This window comes from Actinia tenebrosa, unplaced genomic scaffold (assembly GCF_029948245.1).
Source record: "Actinia tenebrosa isolate PJP-AT-01 unplaced genomic scaffold, QUT_ActTen_1.0 PGA_scaffold3__52_contigs__length_22856419, whole genome shotgun sequence".
In the NCBI taxonomy this organism is placed as follows: Eukaryota; Metazoa; Cnidaria; class Anthozoa; order Actiniaria; family Actiniidae; genus Actinia; species Actinia tenebrosa.
This window is the reverse complement of record NW_028292580.1, coordinates 11590837-11612815: the sequence shown is the minus strand read 5'-3', so window position 1 is coordinate 11612815 and position 21979 is coordinate 11590837. Positions and strand designations below refer to the sequence as shown.

Genomic DNA, 21979 nt, shown 5'->3' with positions numbered 1-21979 from the left:
GGATTTACTGATCGGCTTGTGCGATATATCCAAGAACCATGTCACTTGAGATTTTCGCTTCCGGCCACACACACATACACACACACACGAAGAACATTGCCGAAAATTAATGATATAGTCTTAAATGTGTATAAGTATTGAAGAGAATGAATGATAAAAAGATGTATAATTTTCAAGTAAAACTGGGAGTCTAGTTCAAGATAAAAAGAAAGCACAGAGTCCAGTCCAGGTTCTAGGATACGCCGGCCTAAACGCCATCAGTGAAAATAAAATGCATCAAACCTGTCAACAATTCAGATTTGATGTGATTAACCTTATCCTGTCAGTAATCTCCAATTATGACCTTGGAGAAAATTTGATAACCAATTCAACCAAGAGGAGGTTTATAATAATCGACAGAAGTTGCATGGCAGGACCGCGAAATCATTGCCATCAGTGAAAGCTGACAATAACAACAACAACTCGAAGTCGCGTATCTTCATAAACGAATCCCTCACTATCTACAGGAAGAAATTATTTAGTAAGGTATATAATTTCAAGAAGAATCGTTACAAGCACTTATGGACAATGAATGGCAAAATTTATTTAAAGAAGGATGACTCGGGGCCAACCTACTTGTTCACAACATTGGAGGCCTTCGAAGAATTTGAATATGGTAATTATAAGTAAACTGTTATAAAATAGGTCCACCGAATAATGTAGATAATTTAAGTGACTTGTACGATTTGATTTCAAATCCTGATAGGTTTGATGATTGCGATTCTGATAATATGTTACAATTACCTTGTTCTGATTATTACTCTGTCCCTGATATTAATTCTATTTTGCAATCAGATGAGCAGCTCTCAAACTCACTATTTTTGTTACATGTAAACATTAGAAGCCTCTCAAAAAACCTAGAAATATTCCACGAACATCTTTTAACGTTAAAGAAATATCCTGATATCATTGGTGTCACAGAATCTAGGCTAAATGATCGATCTATATCTAATGTTGATATATCTGGTTATGACTTTTTTCATGATAATTCTTTAACGAAGGCAGGGGGCACTGCAGTTTATGTAAACAAAAGTTTAAATGCAACACGTCGATCTGATATTGAACTAAATTTACGTGAAGTCGAGTCCACTTGGATCGAACTTCAGACAAACAAATCGACTGTAATAATTGGTTGTATTTATAGACATCCCAATGCTAACCTAGAAGAATTCACTAATCACGTTGGGAAATCGTAAGGTCAAATCAGGCCACGTAAATGTCTCTAGTTTCCAGTCCCGTATAGCGGTGTTACGCGCGGCCATTAGGTTTGTTATTCCTTAACTGGGGTACCTGCTTTTTCTTTGCCCGTTTAAAAGACTGGTGTCTAAATAAAAGTTTTCCCGCCAAGCGAATCGAGTTCTACTGTTTTTGACGTTTATTTTGGTACCAAACTTCATATATTTTGTACTAGTTTGATTATAATTTGTTATACACCTTGTTGCTGAAATACAGACGTAACTTCGCATAATCTGAACGGTAAGTGCCTGTTATTTAAGTATATTTTTTGTCTTTATTTTGTGCATTATTCAAAGAAATAAAACCATAGAACCACGGAGCGTTCTTTTGTGTTCGATTCCATCAGGTTGAATCTTTACAATTATTAAATGTTATTGACGAAAAGTTGTCACAAAATTCATGTATTTCAGATCGTGTATCTCCTTCTATATAAGCTTATATGGGCTCTGCGAAACGAAGAGCAAGTCGACGAAAAAGAAAAACATCTCAGAAACTTCGGTTCCCAATTGGAGAATTTGCCCAAAGGAAACAGGATCTAAAAGAAAATTACTTATCAAAATCAAAGGAATTAGCTGCTCTCAGAAAAAAACTAAATCGTATAAAGGAAAAGGTAAGGCTTAAGATTAATTCAAAGCAGCATGTTGATATTGAAATATAACAATCTGTATCCTAGATAGAGCCAAATAAATAGCTTTTAAGGAGTCCAGAGTTCATTATTTATAAACAAGTGTTTAAAACAAATTAATTTTAAGTTTATATCTTGAGGAATCGGGCCGTAAAAGTTTACATTTTGTAATTGGAATAGATAAAAGGCCTCAATACAGAAATCGAAGGAGAAGGAAGGAAGACCTCAGCGCCAGTATTTGCAGTATCTGAAAGTACTGCTTTTGCTAGGAAGAAGAACCCTACAGAGTTGTCACCAGAAGGAAAGATTCTTAATATCCCCCAGAGAAGCAAGAACAGAAGGCAGTTGGAGACATTATTGGCATCAGTTGAGTTCCATGGAGGAACACAAGAGCACAGGCATCCTGCACTGGATGGAATGTTCTCCAGTCTTGATAAATATTGCAATGTTGAAGGTTTTAAGCTGTATATAGGTAGTTCAAAGAAATTAAGAAATGCAAGCATTGATCTTGCAAATGATGCAGGAAAACGTTTTGAAAAAAGCCAAGACAACATCATTCGTTCATTTTCCCTTCTTTATGCTGGTGGGCTAGTAAGTAAGAAGAAATATGAGCAAGCAAGATCTGCTCTAGGCACTCAATCTATAGGCAGTAAAACCTCTAAGGGATATCTTAGTAGGAAAAGGTTAGGGTATGGTGGGGGAATACATATACCAAGAATTCTTTCCTACAAAGATCTAATGTCTAAGGTAAACAGTATTGACATTGGGGAGCTCATATCAATAAGAGAAACACTGTGCTCTGATTTGCCAGCTGAACAAAGAGTAGATGGCGTATACAGGAATTTGGAGAACATGCTAATTTGTCTTGCAGAATTTTATCTACAGGTAGACCCTTACAGGAAAGAAGAAGATAGACTTAGATGGTTTGGTGGAAAAAAGGGTGAATTTAAAGTTGCTTTGGGTGGTGATGGGGCACCATTTGGGAAATATGATGAGTCAATGTCTTGGCTTGTGAGTTTTCTGAATGCTGGTCCCAGAATGGCTAGTCCTAATGATAATTTTCTTTTATTTGGGGCTAACTGTAAGGAAACCCATGCTGTTGTGACAAAATTTACAAGGCTGATAACACAGCAGCGTGCTGCAATAGAACTTAAGACATTTACAGTATGTGATCTACAAGTTAAGTTTACTTTTGAATTGATTCCTTCTGATATGAAATTTCTTGCATTTTTGAATGGAGAACTATCTAATTCTGCTACTTATTTTTCAAGTTTTGCTAATGTCTGTTTAAGTGATATTGATTGTTTACAGGGAACATTTGGTACCACATCAGATTGTAAGTGGAAGCCCTGGGAATACAATGAAAGAGTGAAAGTGGCACAAAAGGTAACTGAATATAAAGAAAATTTACCAAATAAATTGGCTTCTTCGACAAAAAGATCAAGAGTCACAAAGTTTATTGCGAACCAAAGGTCTAGGCAAGAATTTAAACCACTTATTGGCAATCTGTGTGACAACGAGGTTTTAGAACCTTTGCACCTGAAGAACAATGCTGTTCAAAAGCTTCATGGTAAGTTGTTAGATTTGGCCCTTAGTACCAGTAATCTCCCACCAGCAATTTCTTCCCTGTCAGAGATACCCCAGAGTCCCATTAGGAGATATATTGAGGCAATGGAGGTGGAAGTCAAGGCGACAAGGCTGAAAAAACAGCTGGTTAAGTGGCTGATTGAGGAAAGAACAAAGGACAAGGAATTTTCTTACCGGTTTACTGGTAAGGATTCAAGACTAATATTGCATGGCTTCATGTATTTAGTTAATGCTTTAAGAGGTAACAGCACAAATCCAGTATTACTAACAAAGCTTCTTGTCATTGTATTTATTGCTATTAATTTAAGAGATTCTGCAGCACTTTTTTCTATGTATCATTTTTCAAACCAGAAGCTTCAGCAACTACATAAATGTACACATGACTACTTTATTGCCATTGTTCTTTTTGGTGATGTACCTTCCCCCAGTGAGTGGAGTATAGGTAAGTTAGTTGCTACCCATACACAGTGGATGTTTGAAAGGTATGGTGTTGGTCTTGGCATTAACACTATGCAGGGAAGGGAAGCAAAACATGTTCAAATTGCAAGTTATGCAAAGCACAGTCACTTTAAAAACAGATGGTTTTTAGTATTCAGACATGATCTTATCAGTAAAATTTGGTTACCATTACTACAACCATCACTCTTAAATTATCAACAGAGACAAGAGAGTCTGGTTCCTGACAGAGTAAGTCAGGAAAATTCTCTCAGTTGCCACTGTGGATTTCTTAAACAGGAGTCTAGGGAGAAGTGCTTTTACTGTGATCACGAAATAATGATAGAAATTGTCAAATCTGTGGAAAACTGTAAACTTACTTCAAGGTTAGCTCATATTTTAAGATAAAGGTAATTGAGTTTTATTACTTCTAGACTATGCTCTATAAGAATAAATCACGAATTGATGATTTGGAATATAGATATATATCTTTTATAGCTGCATAATTAAATATTTACAGTGTAGATGTTTTATCAATAATCAAATAATTATTATTTTACTGTAAAATGTTACTCTAATACTTTATAGAATGGTTTTACTTAACCCGTGAAACAAAAAATGCTTATAAATATGTAATAATCAAAATATCACTAGAGAAAACAATGGAAGTAAGATCTTTTAACCTCTATGAGTCTACTAACTACTTCACAGGTTAAGTAAAACCACTCTTTGTGTATATATCTGCATACATATAGAGGATATTACATAGCCGCTTGGAGATAGGAATTTTATCTTCTCGTGTTCAATTTAGATATCTCACGAGTGAGCGTGAGCCCAGATCTTTTCAACACTCGAAGATAAAATTCCTATCTCCAAGCGGCCATGTAATATTCTGTTTATCATATAATAATCAATGAAGTATGTTTTGGCTTTTTCAGGCAATTCTTTCCGTGTATTTTTGAATAGCCATCGCAATGGTGTTATTTTCACATGTGAAAATAACATGTTATTTTCACGTGTGAAGATATCAATTTTTCGAAATAGAGAAAAATAGATATTTCATTGGTAATTATATAATAAAAAGGTATAATATACATGATAGGATTCAAGAATTATGTCAAGTATCAAAAAATATTGATCCATAATAAGTAAATGTTGTTATATAAATATAGTCATTTTTTAATTATTTATTATGTAAAAAATAGCATCAAGGCTATTTCAACAGGTCAAAGTAGAATCCTTTTGCCATTATGAAAGTTAAACTATATGTAAAGCGAAATCATTGTGTCTAATCATCAGCAATAAAATCACATGTAGGCTATATGATAAGCTTACATAATTATCAACAGTCAAGCAATAAAAATGTCATGAACTAGAATATAATAAAGTTGTACTTTAGTTATCCACAAGTGTAAAATAGTCAAAAGAGCTAGTGTCTATTAAAATCAATTAAAAAACGTTTTGAAATTTTACAAGACTATACATTATTTGATGTTATGTGCAGGGGAAATCCATGACTATTCCAAACTCCATAGAAGAAATCAAAGCTCAGCACTTCTTTTTTATCATCATATAACATACCAAACTGCTTATCTTCATCTATAATTGCCTCGATCCGCTTCTTATCCTTGGTTACCTTTCGAAGAAAACTTTCACTGGGTATATCAGAGTCCATTAACTTTGAAAACAAGGACCTCACTCGAGCTAGAGATATGAAAGCCATCACATATTTTTTAGACTTTTTTGATTTAGTCTCTCCGGTAAACAGTCCAAAATTTGTTCTTGAAACAATCTCCCTAACAATTTCAAATAGCTCCCTTGGCAAATTAACTTCCAGCAAGACCTTCCATGGATTTTTTACACTTAATCGCTTAGACATGCGACGCATGAATTGCTTGTACCATTGATAAGCCATACGTTGTAGCATTGGAAAATAATTACCAATACTATGCTTGTGGCGAGACCGAGAATCGCCGAAATGGACCGTCGCGACTGACTCTATCAGGGGTTTGAGCTCTGCCAATGCCTTTCTAACGTTATCTTTATCTGAATTTACAGATAAAAGTTCAGATTTAGCAACAGTTAAAGCGCCAAAAATCGTATAAACAAACTTGTCTTTTCCATCCGCCATTTTGTTTTGTGTTGTATAGGACAGATAATACCGCTGACTGAAAATTGAACGGGCGCACAATGGCCGGATTTGGCTCTCATTTTTCCCAGCGTGAATCGTTTAGACGAATTACTGAAGGAATTTAACAACAATAAACAGATAGTTTATATTTTGGGGGACTTTAACATAGACTTTTTGAAATATATGAATCATAACATAACCGAAAATTATGTTAACATGTTATTCAGCAATAGTTTCTATCCCACTATTACAAAACCAACTCGAATAACCTCGCACTCCACAACGCTTATTGATCATATTTATACGAATTCTACCGATTTTGATCAAACCTCGGGAATTCTAACGCTAGATGTTGGTGATCAGGCATCCAACAATTTTGGAAGACAGTGACGCCAGAAAAATGCCAACGGTACATTGGTCACCTAAACAAAGTCGTGTCAAAAACTATCGAGTGGGAAGGCCGCAACCAATAGAAATGCTACTCAGGTATATTAAGGCCGGGGTCAAATCCGGAAAAATCCCCCCAACGAAGTTAAAAATGAAATCGAGGCAACTAATTTGCATATTTATTTTGGGAGAAAAAACATGGCGGCCGGGTTCACGAAAAAGCTTCGAATTCTTGCTAGATATTGGTGATTTCTCGTATTTGTAAACGATATTCAATGGGAACATTTAATAAGGTGAGTAGTACAAGCTCATTCTAACAATTCATAATTTGTCTCACTTTTAATCAATTTTATAAACATTTTTCATTAATAACTTGTCAGAAACGTCACAGTAAATAGGCTATTTTATGCATCCCTGTACACCTACAGCTTTTACCAAACTTAAGATATAGATATAAAAGCTTATATACATAATTGTAGCTCAAACGGAAAATATATAGGTTTTTGTGCAACATTAACTCGATTACATACAAAGAGGAGCAATTTTACGATAATTTTATACGATATAAAGTTATTTGAACTGAAGCTATTTTTTACAACCTTAAGACCTAAGACTTACTATTTTTTCAACAATTAATTTCTACAAAAGCTCACAAATCCTTAACTTTCAAAGTCTTATCTTCCATTCTTTTAGCAAAGCATCTGCATATTTAATTTTCTTCAACAAAGTAGATGCAATGGGATTTTTCTTCATTTGGTCCATGGAAACCATTGAAAAGTCATTGTTTAGATAGTGATTTGTTTCCCAGTCTTTTAGTTCTTTCTTCAGTTTGGTTCGCTCAGCTAAAACTCGTGACTGGATTGTGGCTAGTTTAGAGTTAAATGATATTAATAGGTCTTTGTTTCGTGGAGACTGTTTTAATTTATATCTAGCAGAATCAAACTCTATTAACTCATTTGTATTTCCCAGGACAAACCCTACTGTATTGCCAAGACGAGTTTTTATGATGGTCTTCTGAAGGAGTGTTTGACAACCTTGAACAGGCTCCTGAGTGGCTTCTTGGAGAACATCGGAAGAGGTAAATAAGCAGGAGCTGGCAACAGACACCTGTCCAGTTGATTCAGGAACATCTAGATTGCTTGCATGTGTTTTTAGCATGCAATCCTCACCTGACTCAGCGACAAGTGTGATGTTTAAAACTTGCTCTTCCTCTTTATTATCCAAACTGTCATCCATTTCTTTTTCTTGTTGCCTTGGATTTGGAGGGTCATCAATTCTGTTGTGGACAGAGGGGTCATTAGGCTGGACAACATCCTGTCTGAACTTATCAGTTGTCAGTTGTTGCACCTTTCCTTCGGCATCAGGCAAGTAAAGATGATGAAGTGGCAGCTTAATGTTGTTCCTTGGCTCAAGACATTCATTCCAGCAGCAAGATAGATAAAACTCTTCTTTTTTGAAGTCACTGGATCTGAAGTGGTGTAGAACTGGTCCCTGCTCTCTTTCTCCAGGTTCTCCTTCAGCATCAAAGAATATCACACTGTTGTTACTTGTATCTCTTGTCCACCACACTCCTTCACCAGGCAAAAGAAAATCGCTGATCCTTTCTAGATGAGCTTGATACCATTTGGAGTACTTCTTGCCTTTGAGAATATAGCTTGGGATTATGGTGTTAGGAAACTTGGGCAGGGTTGATGAAATCTTGGATATCTTACCAGATTGTATGACAAGTGGAATTGAGTCATCAAAATTGCCAATCTTCTCTTCAGCTTGTAATCTTAAAAAGATATTGCCAATGATGTGACCAGGCCTGTTGCAAGATGTTGTCTGAGTAATGCTCTTAATGGTACTGAACATTCTTTCCTCGTCTTCTGCATTGGATGAAGGACCTGATATCAGACGAAGTTGGATAGGTGCATGAGAGACAAGATTGTGAAGATATTTTCCATACAATTTTCTGGCATTTAGGGCAATAGGAGAGGATCCAAACATAATGTCACACATAACAAAGTGTAAAAAGCTGCAGTTGTGGTAGCGTAGGATAAGTCTGGGGCACCTCTTGCTGTCATTAGAGTATAGGATTGCTTGCATTTCTACTAATGTGTCTAAAAGAGATTGAACAGATTCTGATACATGTCCTCTAAGCTGTTGAGCAAAAATTATCAAGGCAGCCCGATGATCGGTGGCTCTTTTAACTTCCTTGTCCCCAAGAGTAAGATCTAATAATTCTTGAAACCTTACTTTTTGCTCTTTGGTGAGATGGCATGGGAGTTCTTCTATTATATTTGATATGTGATTAGCAATATCGTGCATTGGTTCACATGCTAGTGCTTCATATGAAGAAAGATTTATTTTCTCCAGTTGTGCATATGGGGATAAGAAAAGAAGAGCAGGTACTCTCTGTACACCTTTCAGCTCACTAATAAGATCCTTTTCATACTTTGACTTCAGATCGTCATCTTTGTACAGAAGGCTTCTTCCTCTCAGTTCTCTCTTAAGATCCTCCTTTTTCAGCTTTTCAAATGGTTTTGGACTCTGGTTCAGGGAGCCATTTTTCCCTTCTGGGCCCTTTAAAACAATTTTTTGTCTGTCTAGGAATGACACATATTTGCACCTAAAGAAATGTTCAGGATCATCACTCTGTATGGCATGCATACCACATGAAGAACAGAAATAGTGGCCTCCTTTCTGTTGTCCAACCTCAAACGCAACTGCTGGACCATCACCTTTAAAATATCTCATGGTGTCTGTAATTGTAATTCCAGGACTCAATTCCACTTTGTTGGAAAGGTCTTGTAAGCATTCACACCTTGTCTCACAATAAGCTAGTTGCTCAACATCAGTACTCTTGCATCTCCCAACTATATATATCTCTGGCCTTTCAACCTCTGCTTGTACATCAATTTTCAACCCGCTTGACTCAAGTACTTCAGCTGGAGTTAAGAACAGAGCAGGATCATAAACGGTTGATACCATGAAGACTATGTGACCATGGTTTGCTACAGTTGAGTGGTCATGCCAAATGAGTATATTTCTTGATCTTTTAAATGCCTTCAACTTTTTTCTCAATTTTGTTAAGCCTTCTTCATCATTAAATTCCCCTAACTCTTTGAGCCTGTTTACTACCTGTAGCCTTGGCATCTCGTCATAATAGATATCTTCATGCTGCCTCATGTACATTCTGTGCTTTTCAACCATTCTTTTTCTAATTTCTTCAAGAGGCTGTTTTCTTCCTTCAACCACAAACTCAGTTTTAATTATCTCTCCATCTTTACTTATTAGCAACTTTTCATACTTTCTTGGAACAACGAGCTCACCAACTGTGTATTCTCCTTTCTGGATTTTTAATTTCAGTGTGTCATTTAGTTGTTTATTTGTCTGTGGAATGGGTATAGAGATTTCACCTGTAATCAAAAAACACCAAGAATTAGATTAATGAGTATTTTTAAATTGAAACCATAGGTAACAGGTATTTTTAAGTTTTTCTAAGAGTCCTCTCTGAATTAATAATACTAAAATTTCATTATTAATTAAATTTTAGTTACTTTTTCGTAATAAAAAAAAAAATTAATCAATTGCATGCTTGTAAAATATACCTCCAGTTCCACGTAGTTTTTTTCGTCTTATCCTTCCACCATCAACATGCCCAACTTTCTTGAACCTATGGATATTTTCACCCTTACTAATTAGGAATTCTTGAGCAATTTGTCCCCCATTCTTGGCAATCTGTCCAGACTTGTCAGTTATTTTATGTTTTTTAGCAATGCTGGTCCAGTTCACTATTGAACCATCCTCATATGCCTCAACTTCTTTCCTTAGACCCTCCTTGTCCCATGTCATTTTCTCAAAATTTCCTGCATGACGTTTTCTGCTCCTTTGCTGCTTCTCCTTGACTGTTCGTTCTTTAGCTGATCTCTTATTCTCAAATCCAGCACTAACCCTTTTTCTTTGCCTGGCAGCAAATGACTGTCTGGATCCAAGGCATCTAGAAGCCATAACAGTTTATTAGGTGTATACATTACTGATGACTGTTACAAGGATTTTGAAATATAATATATAATTTAGAGTATGGATATGTGTGACTGTAATTATCTATGTACATGTACTGTCGGTGTTAGCTCATTAATTAATTACCTCTCTACAGATGTTTTCATCCACTCTGCTTCAATGTTTTCTTTGTTTTTCCTTAAGATATCTCTATGTATGGCCTTTTTTTCATTTCTGCTTTGCTTTATTTGCAGATTGGTTTCTGGAACTTGGGCTAAAGCTTCACCAAATGAGAGACCACAAATGCTTTCGAATGTTGCATTGATTCTAGTATACAATTCTTTAGCAGAGTCTTTGGCCTTAGTTTTGCTTGGGTTCTTTAAAACCTGTTTAACCATGGAATTCGTGACAGAGAATGGATTTGTCTTTGCTTTACTCTTTAAAAGTGGTGACTTGACGGGGAAATAAGCCTGTGTCTTAGCAAAGCTGTGGTGGCATCCTTTGCAATGAAAAAGTGTGTGTTCTCTTTTTTTCGAATCAGAAAAGCTGGCCCATATTTCTGGTTTAAAAGTATCAAAACATTGCTTCTTCTCAAAGGACTTTCTACTGCATTTTCTCCATTTGGCTACGTAAATATCCAGGTTTTTAACCTTTTTTGTAAATTCACCAAAAGAAATTTCGAAGCTTTCATTCAATGTGAACATATCTTGGAAGAGTCGAAATCTTTCCTCGAGCACTTGGGCCCCAAACTTGGTAGTGCTTTCATTTCTTTCTCTTTCCAAGCGTTTTGCGGTTTTTCCAGCATTAACGGCTCCAATTTTAGCAAAGCCACAGGTTTTAGGGTCCAGGAATGTACGATACATAGTATTAAACTTTATAAATTTACAGAGAAATCGAGACTGTTTTTACGAGACGTTTTTGTTACGAAGAGGTACCTATTTTGCGCCAAAAGTTTTAATTTAAGCGCCAAGAATGCTGAAATATGATCTTATTATTGAGCAAGAAATAGATGAGATTATAATTGTAAAAGCCAAAAGAAGAACGAATCCTCGAGTGTGTACCTTCCCCTGTTTTCTTCCTCAAATAATAGTTCATTACGTAGAATATACTTAATATTATATTAATATTATATGGATATCTTTGTTATCTCTTGCATAGCTTACGTTGGTTAGAAAGGCTTTTTTTACGAATTACGAGTCCATTCAGACAAAGAAATAGTTGAACCTTTTATTTTTACTACTTCGTCCGCCATCTTTGTTATTTACTATGAATTCATTATGCACTGCCTTCTGATTGGTTGAATAGAGCAAAGTTTATGAAATATCCGCTGTACTTTATATTTCCACCGCGGGCGTTAATGATTGTCTTGCTTTGGACTAAAAGACTCCATGCAGGGACGATACCGGCCTTGAAGAGCAAGTAATTCATGGGGAATGTTTTATTTTATTTACTTATTGTGTTTTACAAGGGTAATACTTTAGTGTTCCAACTTGAAAATGAAGAACTTTTCACGAGAACTGTATCAAAATGGACATGGTAGCTGAAGAATGTATGTGTATTTGCTTTTTAGCGTCCTTAATATTAAAATATCCATCATCTCATGGCAATCAAGTTGGATTCAATATAGAAAAGACAATATTGCAATATTAAGACTAAAACCAAGCTAATAATAACATTCAAAACAACTCTTCCCCTTCGTTAAAGTTAATTTTCCGTTTGGCGCCAGTTTTAATTTATTTTAAATCTCATTGATGAAAAAAATAGTACGATCGTTATATGACTGTAATCTAGAATAACCATAGAAACACCTGGTAAAGTTTGGTGTAGCAAAATAGAGTTTACAATTTTCTACGAATTTTTATTGTATTTTTTGGTGATTTTGCGTCTCTGACCTCTGTGACCCAGGCCTTAATATACTCGAGTATAAGGCTGAGCATGAGTCTACTAAACTAGTGGCAAGAAATAACACAATGGCTCTTTTATGAGCCAACAACTAACTTAAAAGTCAGTGACATATTATGCTCGTGATACTTTTAAATAAACTTTAAAAGAAGAGTTTGACGGTTTTTGTAGATCTGATTTTACTTCCAAATATTTCCGACATTTTAATTTCGAAAATATTCGAAAGTTTCAATCTTCCATTATTTATAGACTATCAGACTATATACGTACATTCGGTCGATGATTATGCTACGTTTTTCAGAAAATGCTGCTCATTTGATTAAAAAGTGATGTCTCGTTTTTGGGGCACTTTTACTGTAAATTTACTCACATTGCACACGTGCTGTAAATGCTACTGTACGTTCTATAAACCGCAGTAAGAACAAAAGACCGTATTGACCGCCTCCATTCGCGTCCATTCCGCGTACAGTTTGCGTTCACCGGACACGGTAAAAACGCGAAACAAACGTGTTCCCATGATGCAATGGTTTCAGGCGATGCTGTATTAAATAAATATTGAAAAATGTAAAGTAGACAACTTAGATGTGACATGAATGAATATTGTTAAGCAGTAACACATCGACTATGAAGCCTCTCAATAATTTTGTTTTTGATCACGTTTTTTTTCAGCTAAATAAGACAGAAGGAAGCAAGTTAGTGGTAAAAAATAGAAGTTAGATGTTTCAGGCAGCAAAAGAAATCAATGGAGCTAATGAAGAGTCAAGTGTACCAGCTAAGGTTGGATTGATAGACACTGCAGCTCCAATAAGGCCACCCATTATTACTGCAAATTTTGCTTGCAGATATGATGAGGTAATTAAAACTATGAATTCGCATTTAGGGTACCTTGAGTATATTGCCATACATTATCATATCAGAATGTGTTATCATGAAGGTAATTATTGAACATTTCCCACTCTTTAGATTTTTTTCAAAGGAAGCACTGGTACTGTTTTAGGCACCAAATCCTCGACATGAGTACAGTCAAAAAGGCAATGGAAAGAGACCTTAATAAAGCTATTGTTGGGGCGAGTTCTTCCTTTCTTGAATGCTTATCAAGTGTTCAAGCTTTTATCGCATGTTATGAAAGTACAGAACTGGAGGAAATCGCCCATAAGGTTATCAAAGCAATTGAGAGATCAAGGTGTTTTAACACTTATAAATCGAAGAAATAGAGCTTGAAAAAGAGAACACAAGAACTTCTGAAAAACGTCAGCAGGTGTGTGTATCTTCCAACATGGCCGACTTCTGTATTTTTTTACTTTAAATGTTGGCTTAATTTGTAACACCAATTTTTTCTAGAACTTGTTGGAAATCAAATTCTTTGGAACAATAAATATATCTGTATCGATAAAACATCAGTTTTTGAGGAAGGTCTGTTTGCAAAAGGCATACAAAAAGTTGGACATCTATTTGATGCCAATGGTGCTTTGAAATTGGAAAATAAAACATTTCAATTAAAGATTACAGCTTTGGAATTTTATATAATGTTAAGTCTGCAAAATGCAATGCCTCAGGAATGGCGAAAACTTTTGAAAAGTAACTCATCCCAAGTACCATATATTACGTACCCATTGAATCAAAATATGAAATATCTTATTTGTGATTCTGAAAAAACTGAACTTACAAAGTTAGAATCAAAGAAAATTTATGATTTCTTTGTTTCAAAAAAGGCTGAACCTCCAACAGCAAAATTTAAATATGACATTGAAAGTGAGGAATCCTTGAACTGGAAGAGCATATATACGTTACCTTTTATAGTTACTATAGAAACTAGGTTAAGAGAATTTCAATATAAGATCTTAAATAGAATAATACCTACAAACACTTTTTGCATAAAATTGGAAAAATAGATTCTCCACTTTGTAGTTTTTGTAAGGAAAAAGTGGATAGTCTTGAACATATATTTCTTAAATGTACAATTATAAGAGGTTTTTGGAACGATATAATTACTTTTTTAACTAAAAATGACATTCAACCTTTTACTTTAAATGTAAATAGCATTCTGCTTGGTGTCTTTGAGAAAGATGATATATATTACAAGCTTTTAAATCATATCATCCTTGAGGCAAAGCATTGTATATTTCTTTGCAAGCTTAAAGAACTCACACCAACTATAGATTCTTTTCAAAAAAAATTAAAGATTACCTTTATGTGTGAATCTATCATAGCGAGAGATTCAAGCAACTTAGGTAAACATGAAAAGAAATGGAAACCGTTGTGGAAACTTTTTAACCCCCTTGAATAATTAACTGTATGTTTGTATTTTATTGCATTATCTGTAAAAAAAAAAAAAAATAATAATAATAATAAAATTACATTCTTTTCCATGTAAAATAAAATTGTATTACAACATGTAACATCTGGAATCATGGAGAGAAGATCAAACGGAGAAATAACCTTGCCACCCGGTGTTTTTGAGAATATGGAAAAAACTATGAAAATACTTTCTTAAAGTATTAAGTAACAATTAAAAAGCTATTTATAAAACTAAAAAAGACTGCAAACTATTTTTTATCAGTCTTATTAGCCTTAAAGGATATGACATAAAGACTGAGCTTCAAAAAGTGAAGACAAAAACGTATGAAGAATTTGTTGTTAAGGAAAAAAGCCCTATTTATGATCCTGAGGAATTTAGTTTTTGTCAGACTCACCTATATCAATAAATGCTAAATGCAATAACAAGTGACAGACACTCAGTAGACAGAAACTCATTAAACCAAAAAGGGCTGTTCCTTTAAGTTAGCACAAGTTGTGCTACAGTTTTAGCAAAAAATGCAATGCCTTGCAAATTGACCAAGCCTGATAGTGAAAACAAGGAGGAACGGCAGTAGGTAATGCAAAAATTTTGTCTCACGATACACCGAGATTTTCACAAGTAAAAGTTCTCCACCTATCGAGAGAGATTTGATTCACTAGTTTATTTGAAAAATATGCATTTCATCATCTTAAGATGATTTGTTTTGAATGTATAATATTTTTATTATTATATAGACAGGAGTGTTTTAATGGAAAATACGCTTTTGAAATGTAATACGAAACTGCATCCAGGATACGATATACAGCTCGTGTTTATATGTGTGTTTCTACGATAATAAAAAGAAAACAATTACACGGCAAGCTTGAAGATATGAATTTTATCTTCTCGTGTTAAAAAATATTGGTCGATTCTGACTGAATGTTCAAAGAAAAACTTTATCCTTTTCCAATGAGAGTGAGCAGGATACTTTGGATCACAATAGTAGTTATTCTGACGAGGAAGAAATGGTTCAAGATAATGAAATATATATGAGCTATGATGAATATATATATATATGGCATTATGTCGTATGATTCAGCCTAACCACATATACATATATATATCTAACCTGTTTTTTAAGAAGGTCACTATGCTGGGATGCCCATCCCCCCCAGAACTTACTCTTCACTCTTGGTCCAGGACTTGCCCGAAAGAGCCTAGGGTGTCAGGAATTCGGTTTGATTTTAGAATTCCAAACCTACTTTGAGGCATTCGAGTGCAGTTAAGGCTGAAGGGGTTTCCTCTAGAGCTGCCCTTTTTTAAATCCATGTTTGATTTCTTCATTTTTTACCCAGAATAGATGATTTTTCTATCAGTAAATTTGCATGAATAAGCCAATTGGGCCATGCATGGCTGGCCAAAACAATAATTGGTTCCTTTATGTGGGTTGCAGCTTTTTAAGTATTCTCGTTTGGTTGTTGGTCTCCAAGCATTTGCATGCTATGCCATTTGATTGACGAAATATTGTACTCTTCAAAGGCATAGAATCAGATCAGCCAAGCCTAGTTCTGACGTCAACACTTCCCCACTGCCTCTGCAAAGCGTTCCACTCTCAGCGCCAAGCTTGGCTTAAGGCTTTGTTTTGTTTTTGATTTTTGTTTTCGTTTTTCCAGGCCCAACACTCAGTCAGTGCATGCGCACCTGAAAAAGTGACAAGATCATTAAGGTGAGAGACCCATTAGTGCTACATAGATGGCTGACATTTTGGCACCAAGGGTGGAGGGTGGGGGGGTGGGGGGGAGGGAAGGTAGGGCGGAGCTAGGGGTGTGCACAAGGCGCCAAAACAGGAATTGACCTTTCACTTGGAAAGCATTCTAGTGTGAAATCCTGACCACCTAACCAAGCTCATGTTAGGGGGGTGGGGGGTTACCTTTTCATAAAACAGGTTAGATATATATATGCCCAATTACAAATATATTTAGAGCATACTGTATATATTTATTTCATACACACACATATATAGGAAATTGCAAAATTATATATGGATCATTGCTTACAAACATATATGGCTATTGTGCTCATCTTCAATTTGGTCAGCGGAGATAAATACGGGGAGATACTCATACACACATATATATAGGACATTGCAAAATTATATATACGTTATTGCCTGCAAAAATATACAACTATTGTGCCCAACGTCAATTTGGTCAGCGGAGATACTCATTTGTGGAGGCAAACTGAAGCATCTAGAAAAGGAATATGACAGACTTTAACTCGCCTGGTCATGATGCTTCTACCAACGTAGTAGATTTTCTGGTCCATCAGATTACCGACCATCCCAATTTCAAACAAGTCTTACAAGGCATTATTTAAGTGAAACAACCAAAGTTTTCATTTCCTTTAATTCAAAGTATTTTCTTTTTTTCTCTATTTCATATTTATTTATGAAAGACCTCAGAGAAAAGCTGCAAATCAACAGACCAGCTATTCTGCCTGCATTGAGAAAAGCAAATAAAAAAAAAGATCAAAGATATTTTGTCTTTGCTGGAGGACTAGGACTCCAATGATGAAACTGGTAATGCCTTTCTCATTGATCCTATGCGGTGGCCTATAATTAATATGAAATTAATATGCAAGAAAATGAGTATCCAGTCAAGATAGGCCAGATAAAAAAAATTGAAAATCAGAATAATGAGATTAGCATAAACGTGATGCTTTTAAATGCTTTTACTTAAACATAATCTTAATTCTAGAAATGAAACCAGCAAACCCTGACATGCACTTTAACATACTAGGTGTTTTCACTTATCAAGTACTGAATTCTGTTGGTATCCAAATAAAATACTTGTATTTCAACAAAACATATTTTTTACCTTCTAGAAAATTTAAATCTCATAGCAAATTAGTAAGAGAAACATTACTAATGAGTCAAAAGCTTTAGCAGCGAAGAAAACTGTTGTGTGACAACAAGATTGTTATATCTCCTCAATGAAACCAAAATACCAGGATTTTGAAAAGATTCATTGCTTGCTTGCCCAAATCCTCAGCAAAAAAAATGGGTTTTTATCTCCAAAAATAATTCATTTAACCCTTTACTCCCATTACTCTGAAGATGAAGCTGAAGAGTCATGTGCAGCAGTTCTTTCTAACTTTGATCGACAAAAGTTTATTTACACTCTTAAACTTGGTTTTTAAAATCTAGTATTTTTTTTTTACTAAAATTAAGTTTTTTCCTTAAATTAATGTCCTGGGAGCAGCACAAATATTCTTAATTTAAGTTGCTTAAAGTAAGATCCAATCCTTGTTTCAAGAAAGGGGGTATTAAATCAAGATTGCAGCTCATTTTCATTTCTGTCTTAAAACTAGCCAATATATTCTTGATTTTAGATTATGACTTGTTTTTAGCACCTCTTCATTCAAAGCAAATGGTCTTGATTTGAGATACGTTTACTTAAAATAATGTCTTGGAAACACCACATGGAATCTTAATTTAAGTCTTTTAAATTAAGATAGTGAATTCTTAATCCAAGCAAATTAAACTTATTTTCAAATCAGACTTCAAATCAGGTTTATTTAATACAGCAAAACACATTGCATCCTTAGTTCAAACTTTACAACAATAACGAGCTGGAAGAAACATGCTGACAGTTCATAATATAGCTAATATACATTATAGTGCCCATACATTCAGTACTGTATAGTACAGTGTGGCCTAATACCATACCTAACTTTAACAATTAATGATGCCTTAATGTCTGTGATCAAAAAGGGAATAGACTGATTAACTTGTTATCAAATCAGACACACACTGCCTGTACATAAGTGTGGGCTTTGCTGGCTTTATTCCTAGAACATACTCCTCAAGGAATGCATAAAGGTGCCTCTATGATGTTTTGTATTCTAGATTTAATGCATAGAATACACCTAAGAGGGTTATTAACCCCAATGTAAACTTGAACCTATTGTCATTGATCTCTAGGAATATTTCTTTATCTAGAACAACAAAAACTTGTGTGCTTTCCTCATCCTCGTACCTTCTGCACAGCAGCCATGGCCAATCTCCAAGTTTTCTTTTGCAAAACTGCTCTATATCTGAGTTTTCTTCCTAAAAAGTGGCATGTGTAGAAAATGTTAATGTCATATAGTGATTAAAGAATGGCACACTCATTGTTGCAGTTAATCATCTTGCTTTTTTGCTTGAAATGGTGTACAACAAAGAGAGGGAGTGGAAAAATCAATTTCTTCTGACTTCTCCCCTCTCTCTAATTCTCTCTCTCCATTAATCGCCTCTGGTAGCAGTATGTGTATGACAGTCAAAAAAATGTGTTTATGTACATTAGGAATCAAGTCACTTACCTGCATTAAAAAAATAATTGCCTCACACTTGCGAAAACTTAAGTGAAGGTGTTCCAACACATATCCACTAAGTTCATCTAAAGATTGAAGAATAATTAGGAATTAATAATTTATAAGGTTAAGGTGAAGACAATCTCAGGCCAGTGAGGCCCTCAAACACATCAGGTTTCATATTTCACTAACAATAACTCATTGATCTGTTTTTCATCTGAGCAGAGTGAGGCAATGTAAAAGTAAAGCTGATCAAAGCTTGCTCCCCAATTAAGAACATGACGCAAACAAGAGCCAGCACTGGGAATAAATGTCATTATGGTTGTATGCAAATAAGAAAACCTTTTGTTGTGAAGATCATCCAAGTGAGGCTATCGGGTCAATACAATGCATGACAGGTCATTAGCTTCTTATTTGCATGCAACTGTAATAACAGCTATTGAATTGGAGCTGGTTGTCTTCAAGGTGTTACATTATTAATTCACAACAATTTTTACTGATGCACCAATTAGAAAACTGTCAATATTGGACAATCTGAAACCTTATGCGAGTAGAAATGTATAGATTTTTTCTTGTCTCAAGGGCAATGTTTTCCCATTTCAAACATATTGTCATTAATTCCCTGAAGTATTAAATTTCTTTGTTTAATGGCTTATGCACTATAACAAGATACAGATATACAACTCAAAAAAAGAATCTGATCCTCCTGGGAATGTCGTGGTTTTAATTAAAGATTAAGATAGCCAGCCAACAATTCTTTCAAATAAGTGACTACAATGTATTTAGGAAATGACACTTACCATGAAGTCCTGTTTTAAAAAAGGAAATTCAACTATAATTTCTTTGACATTCATCTCTTTCTCCACGATTTGTTCTTCCCTCTTCTTAAAGGTTAACTTTTGCATCTCTTGGATGGCTTTTTTATTAGAATTTTTTTTCTTGCAGCTTTCTTTTAGCAGTCCAGCATTGAGATTGTCATAATCCTTTTCCAACAGATTTACTGATGCAGCTTCCTTTCTTTTATCCTTCTTGTCGTCAGCTCTAGACCTGTAGGCTTTGCTGTTGCTTAGCCTCTTCCTTAGCATGTAAAGGACTGAGCTCTAGGTGAAAAATCATGCAAAAGATAAGGGTAAAATTTAGGACATGTTGATTCTCATAATTTATGTATTACTTAATATGCACAGTTCTTTTACTTGCATTATGCCAAATTGACTTAATTACCCAATAAGGAAACTGTTTGTCAGTTGCAAAACTTGGAGGCATGGGATCCTTCATCGTAGGTACTTCATCACAAATTTTCCTGGCTGCAATTATCAACTGGCTCACTGTTGGACTGGATCCTACCAGTGCCTCTAGGCAAGCTAGTGCCTCTCTTATCAACCATCGCTGGGCTGTACTGTCCATCCTCGAGTCCATGGGTTTTGCTTTTGGAAGTGGAAACTTGAATGTCTTATACAGTTCTGATTCATCAGGGACATCTGTATTACTACTTTCCGTGCTACATTTTGAGGATATGCTCAATTCGTCTGATTTTTTCTTCATGTTGACACTGGCCATGGAACTACTTCGACCACAGCTAGAAACACTGGATGCCTTAACAGCATATCCATCATCTGCCTTGTGTTTCTTTGAAGGAACTGGGTCAGGCTGACTTATCAACCAATTTTGGCTTTCATCAGAATCGTATGTTGAAGAATCCATGCTCTTTAAGAAATACAGCAATAAGTTATTACCAAGACTTGTTTCCATTCACAAACGAAAGTCTCATTTGCTTTGGTGGATATCGATGTCACACCTCATTTTGCAAAATAATACAGAAATGAGTCATTTGAAAGCCCCGCACGCCACTTTCTTTTAAGCATTAGCGGTGCATTCACGTTTTTGTGAAAGCCAGTGAACACCTCGGTCATTGAGGACAAAGTGAGAGGTGTAGTCCCTGGTCCTGAGGAAGAAGTTAGAAGACCAGAAGTGACTCACTAGCTAATTCAGTGACCAGGGCTTCATGCAAAGCTATAAAAAGGAGTGTATCTTCTGCCTACCAGGGCACCCAAACAAAGTGAATTCCTTGCTAAAGCCCCAGTCTTGCCCTGTAAGGCCAGAAATGGGGGGAGGGGTCAAGGGCTTTCAAATCACTCATGCATTACTTTGATAATTCCTTACCATATTTTTGTTTGACTGACCTTAACATCGCTAAAATTTAACATCAACAACAGACTACCATTTATGTTTTTTGCTACATAGAAAAAAAGATAAGATTTGAGAACGGTTTTGGTAAACACGAAAAGGGCGGGCGTTACTTAAAGTAAAAAGTTCTCGAACATATTTGAAAGTTTTTACCTTTAATTGAGGCATGCAATGAATCAGGCACCCCTGCCTGCCTTCCAAATCCGCGCTTTCTAAGCCAACTATATCTTCCATAGAAACCCCGGCCATCCTCGTTACTTTTTGGAGCAAAAAGCCGATTACTGATCGGTTTGTCCTGGCTCTTTAGGGTGGAGCACTTGAGTGACAGACGTTCTCATCTCAATTCTAATTGGCTTACATTAATTCTATATTAGCAATTCTGGCGCATTGGAAAATTTTTGTCCTTCCCATTAATCCTAGATGTTGACCCGGGTTTTAGTTGGCGAAAAAAATGAGCTGGAAATGTTCCTTATGTAATGGAATAGCCTTTTTAACTCTCACAGTATTGCTAACGCACTTCAGCAGGGTTCATGTTGATGATCCTTCCTTTGCAGTCAGATGTGGTTTTGATGGGTGCACAAGAAAATATTACAAAGCCAACTCCTTTGTTAAACATGTGCGATCTCGTCACACAAAGCATCTCCAAAGCAGAGAGCCGCATGAAACTGGAGACCTGAATATTACCGAATGTACTCCTGATACAGGTAAATCACGTCCAAATTAAATAGTGAAAAACTGTACTCTGGATTCACAATTTCAGTAGTTCTGTAAATTATAAACTGAGAGCAGTTTTTGTGGCTAGTGCATGCATGGAAGTCACGATAGCCACCTAATGTCATTG

At 35.5% G+C, this 21979-nt stretch overlaps 2 protein-coding genes and 1 long non-coding RNA gene across 3 annotated transcripts; 2 read left to right on the top strand and 1 right to left on the bottom strand.

Moving 5' to 3' along the window:
* The first annotated feature begins 1648 nt into the window (after window positions 1-1648).
* LOC148908642 (uncharacterized) lies at window positions 1649-4330 on the top strand. The gene is made up of 2 exons (XM_089036014.1): window positions 1649-1885; window positions 2081-4330. Exons 1-2 carry the CDS (start codon window positions 1715-1717, stop codon window positions 4328-4330), a joined length of 2421 nt encoding a protein of 806 aa, XP_088892140.1. The 5' UTR covers window positions 1649-1714.
* Window positions 4331-6598: 2268 nt separating this feature from the next.
* Window positions 6599-12031, top strand: LOC148908641 (uncharacterized). The gene is made up of 3 exons (XR_016120877.1): window positions 6599-6733; window positions 7410-7518; window positions 10679-12031. It is a non-coding gene; the product is annotated as an uncharacterized LOC148908641 (long non-coding RNA).
* Window positions 12032-18210: 6179 nt separating this feature from the next.
* Window positions 18211-20655, bottom strand: LOC148908640 (uncharacterized). Its single transcript, XM_089035931.1, has 4 exons — window positions 20176-20655; window positions 19755-20054; window positions 18964-19040; window positions 18211-18712 (listed from the first exon to the last, which is right to left on the bottom strand). Exons 1-3 carry the CDS (start codon window positions 20653-20655, stop codon window positions 19002-19004), a joined length of 819 nt encoding a protein of 272 aa, XP_088892057.1. The 3' UTR covers window positions 18211-18712; window positions 18964-19001.
* Between the last annotated feature and the right edge of the window lie 1324 nt (window positions 20656-21979).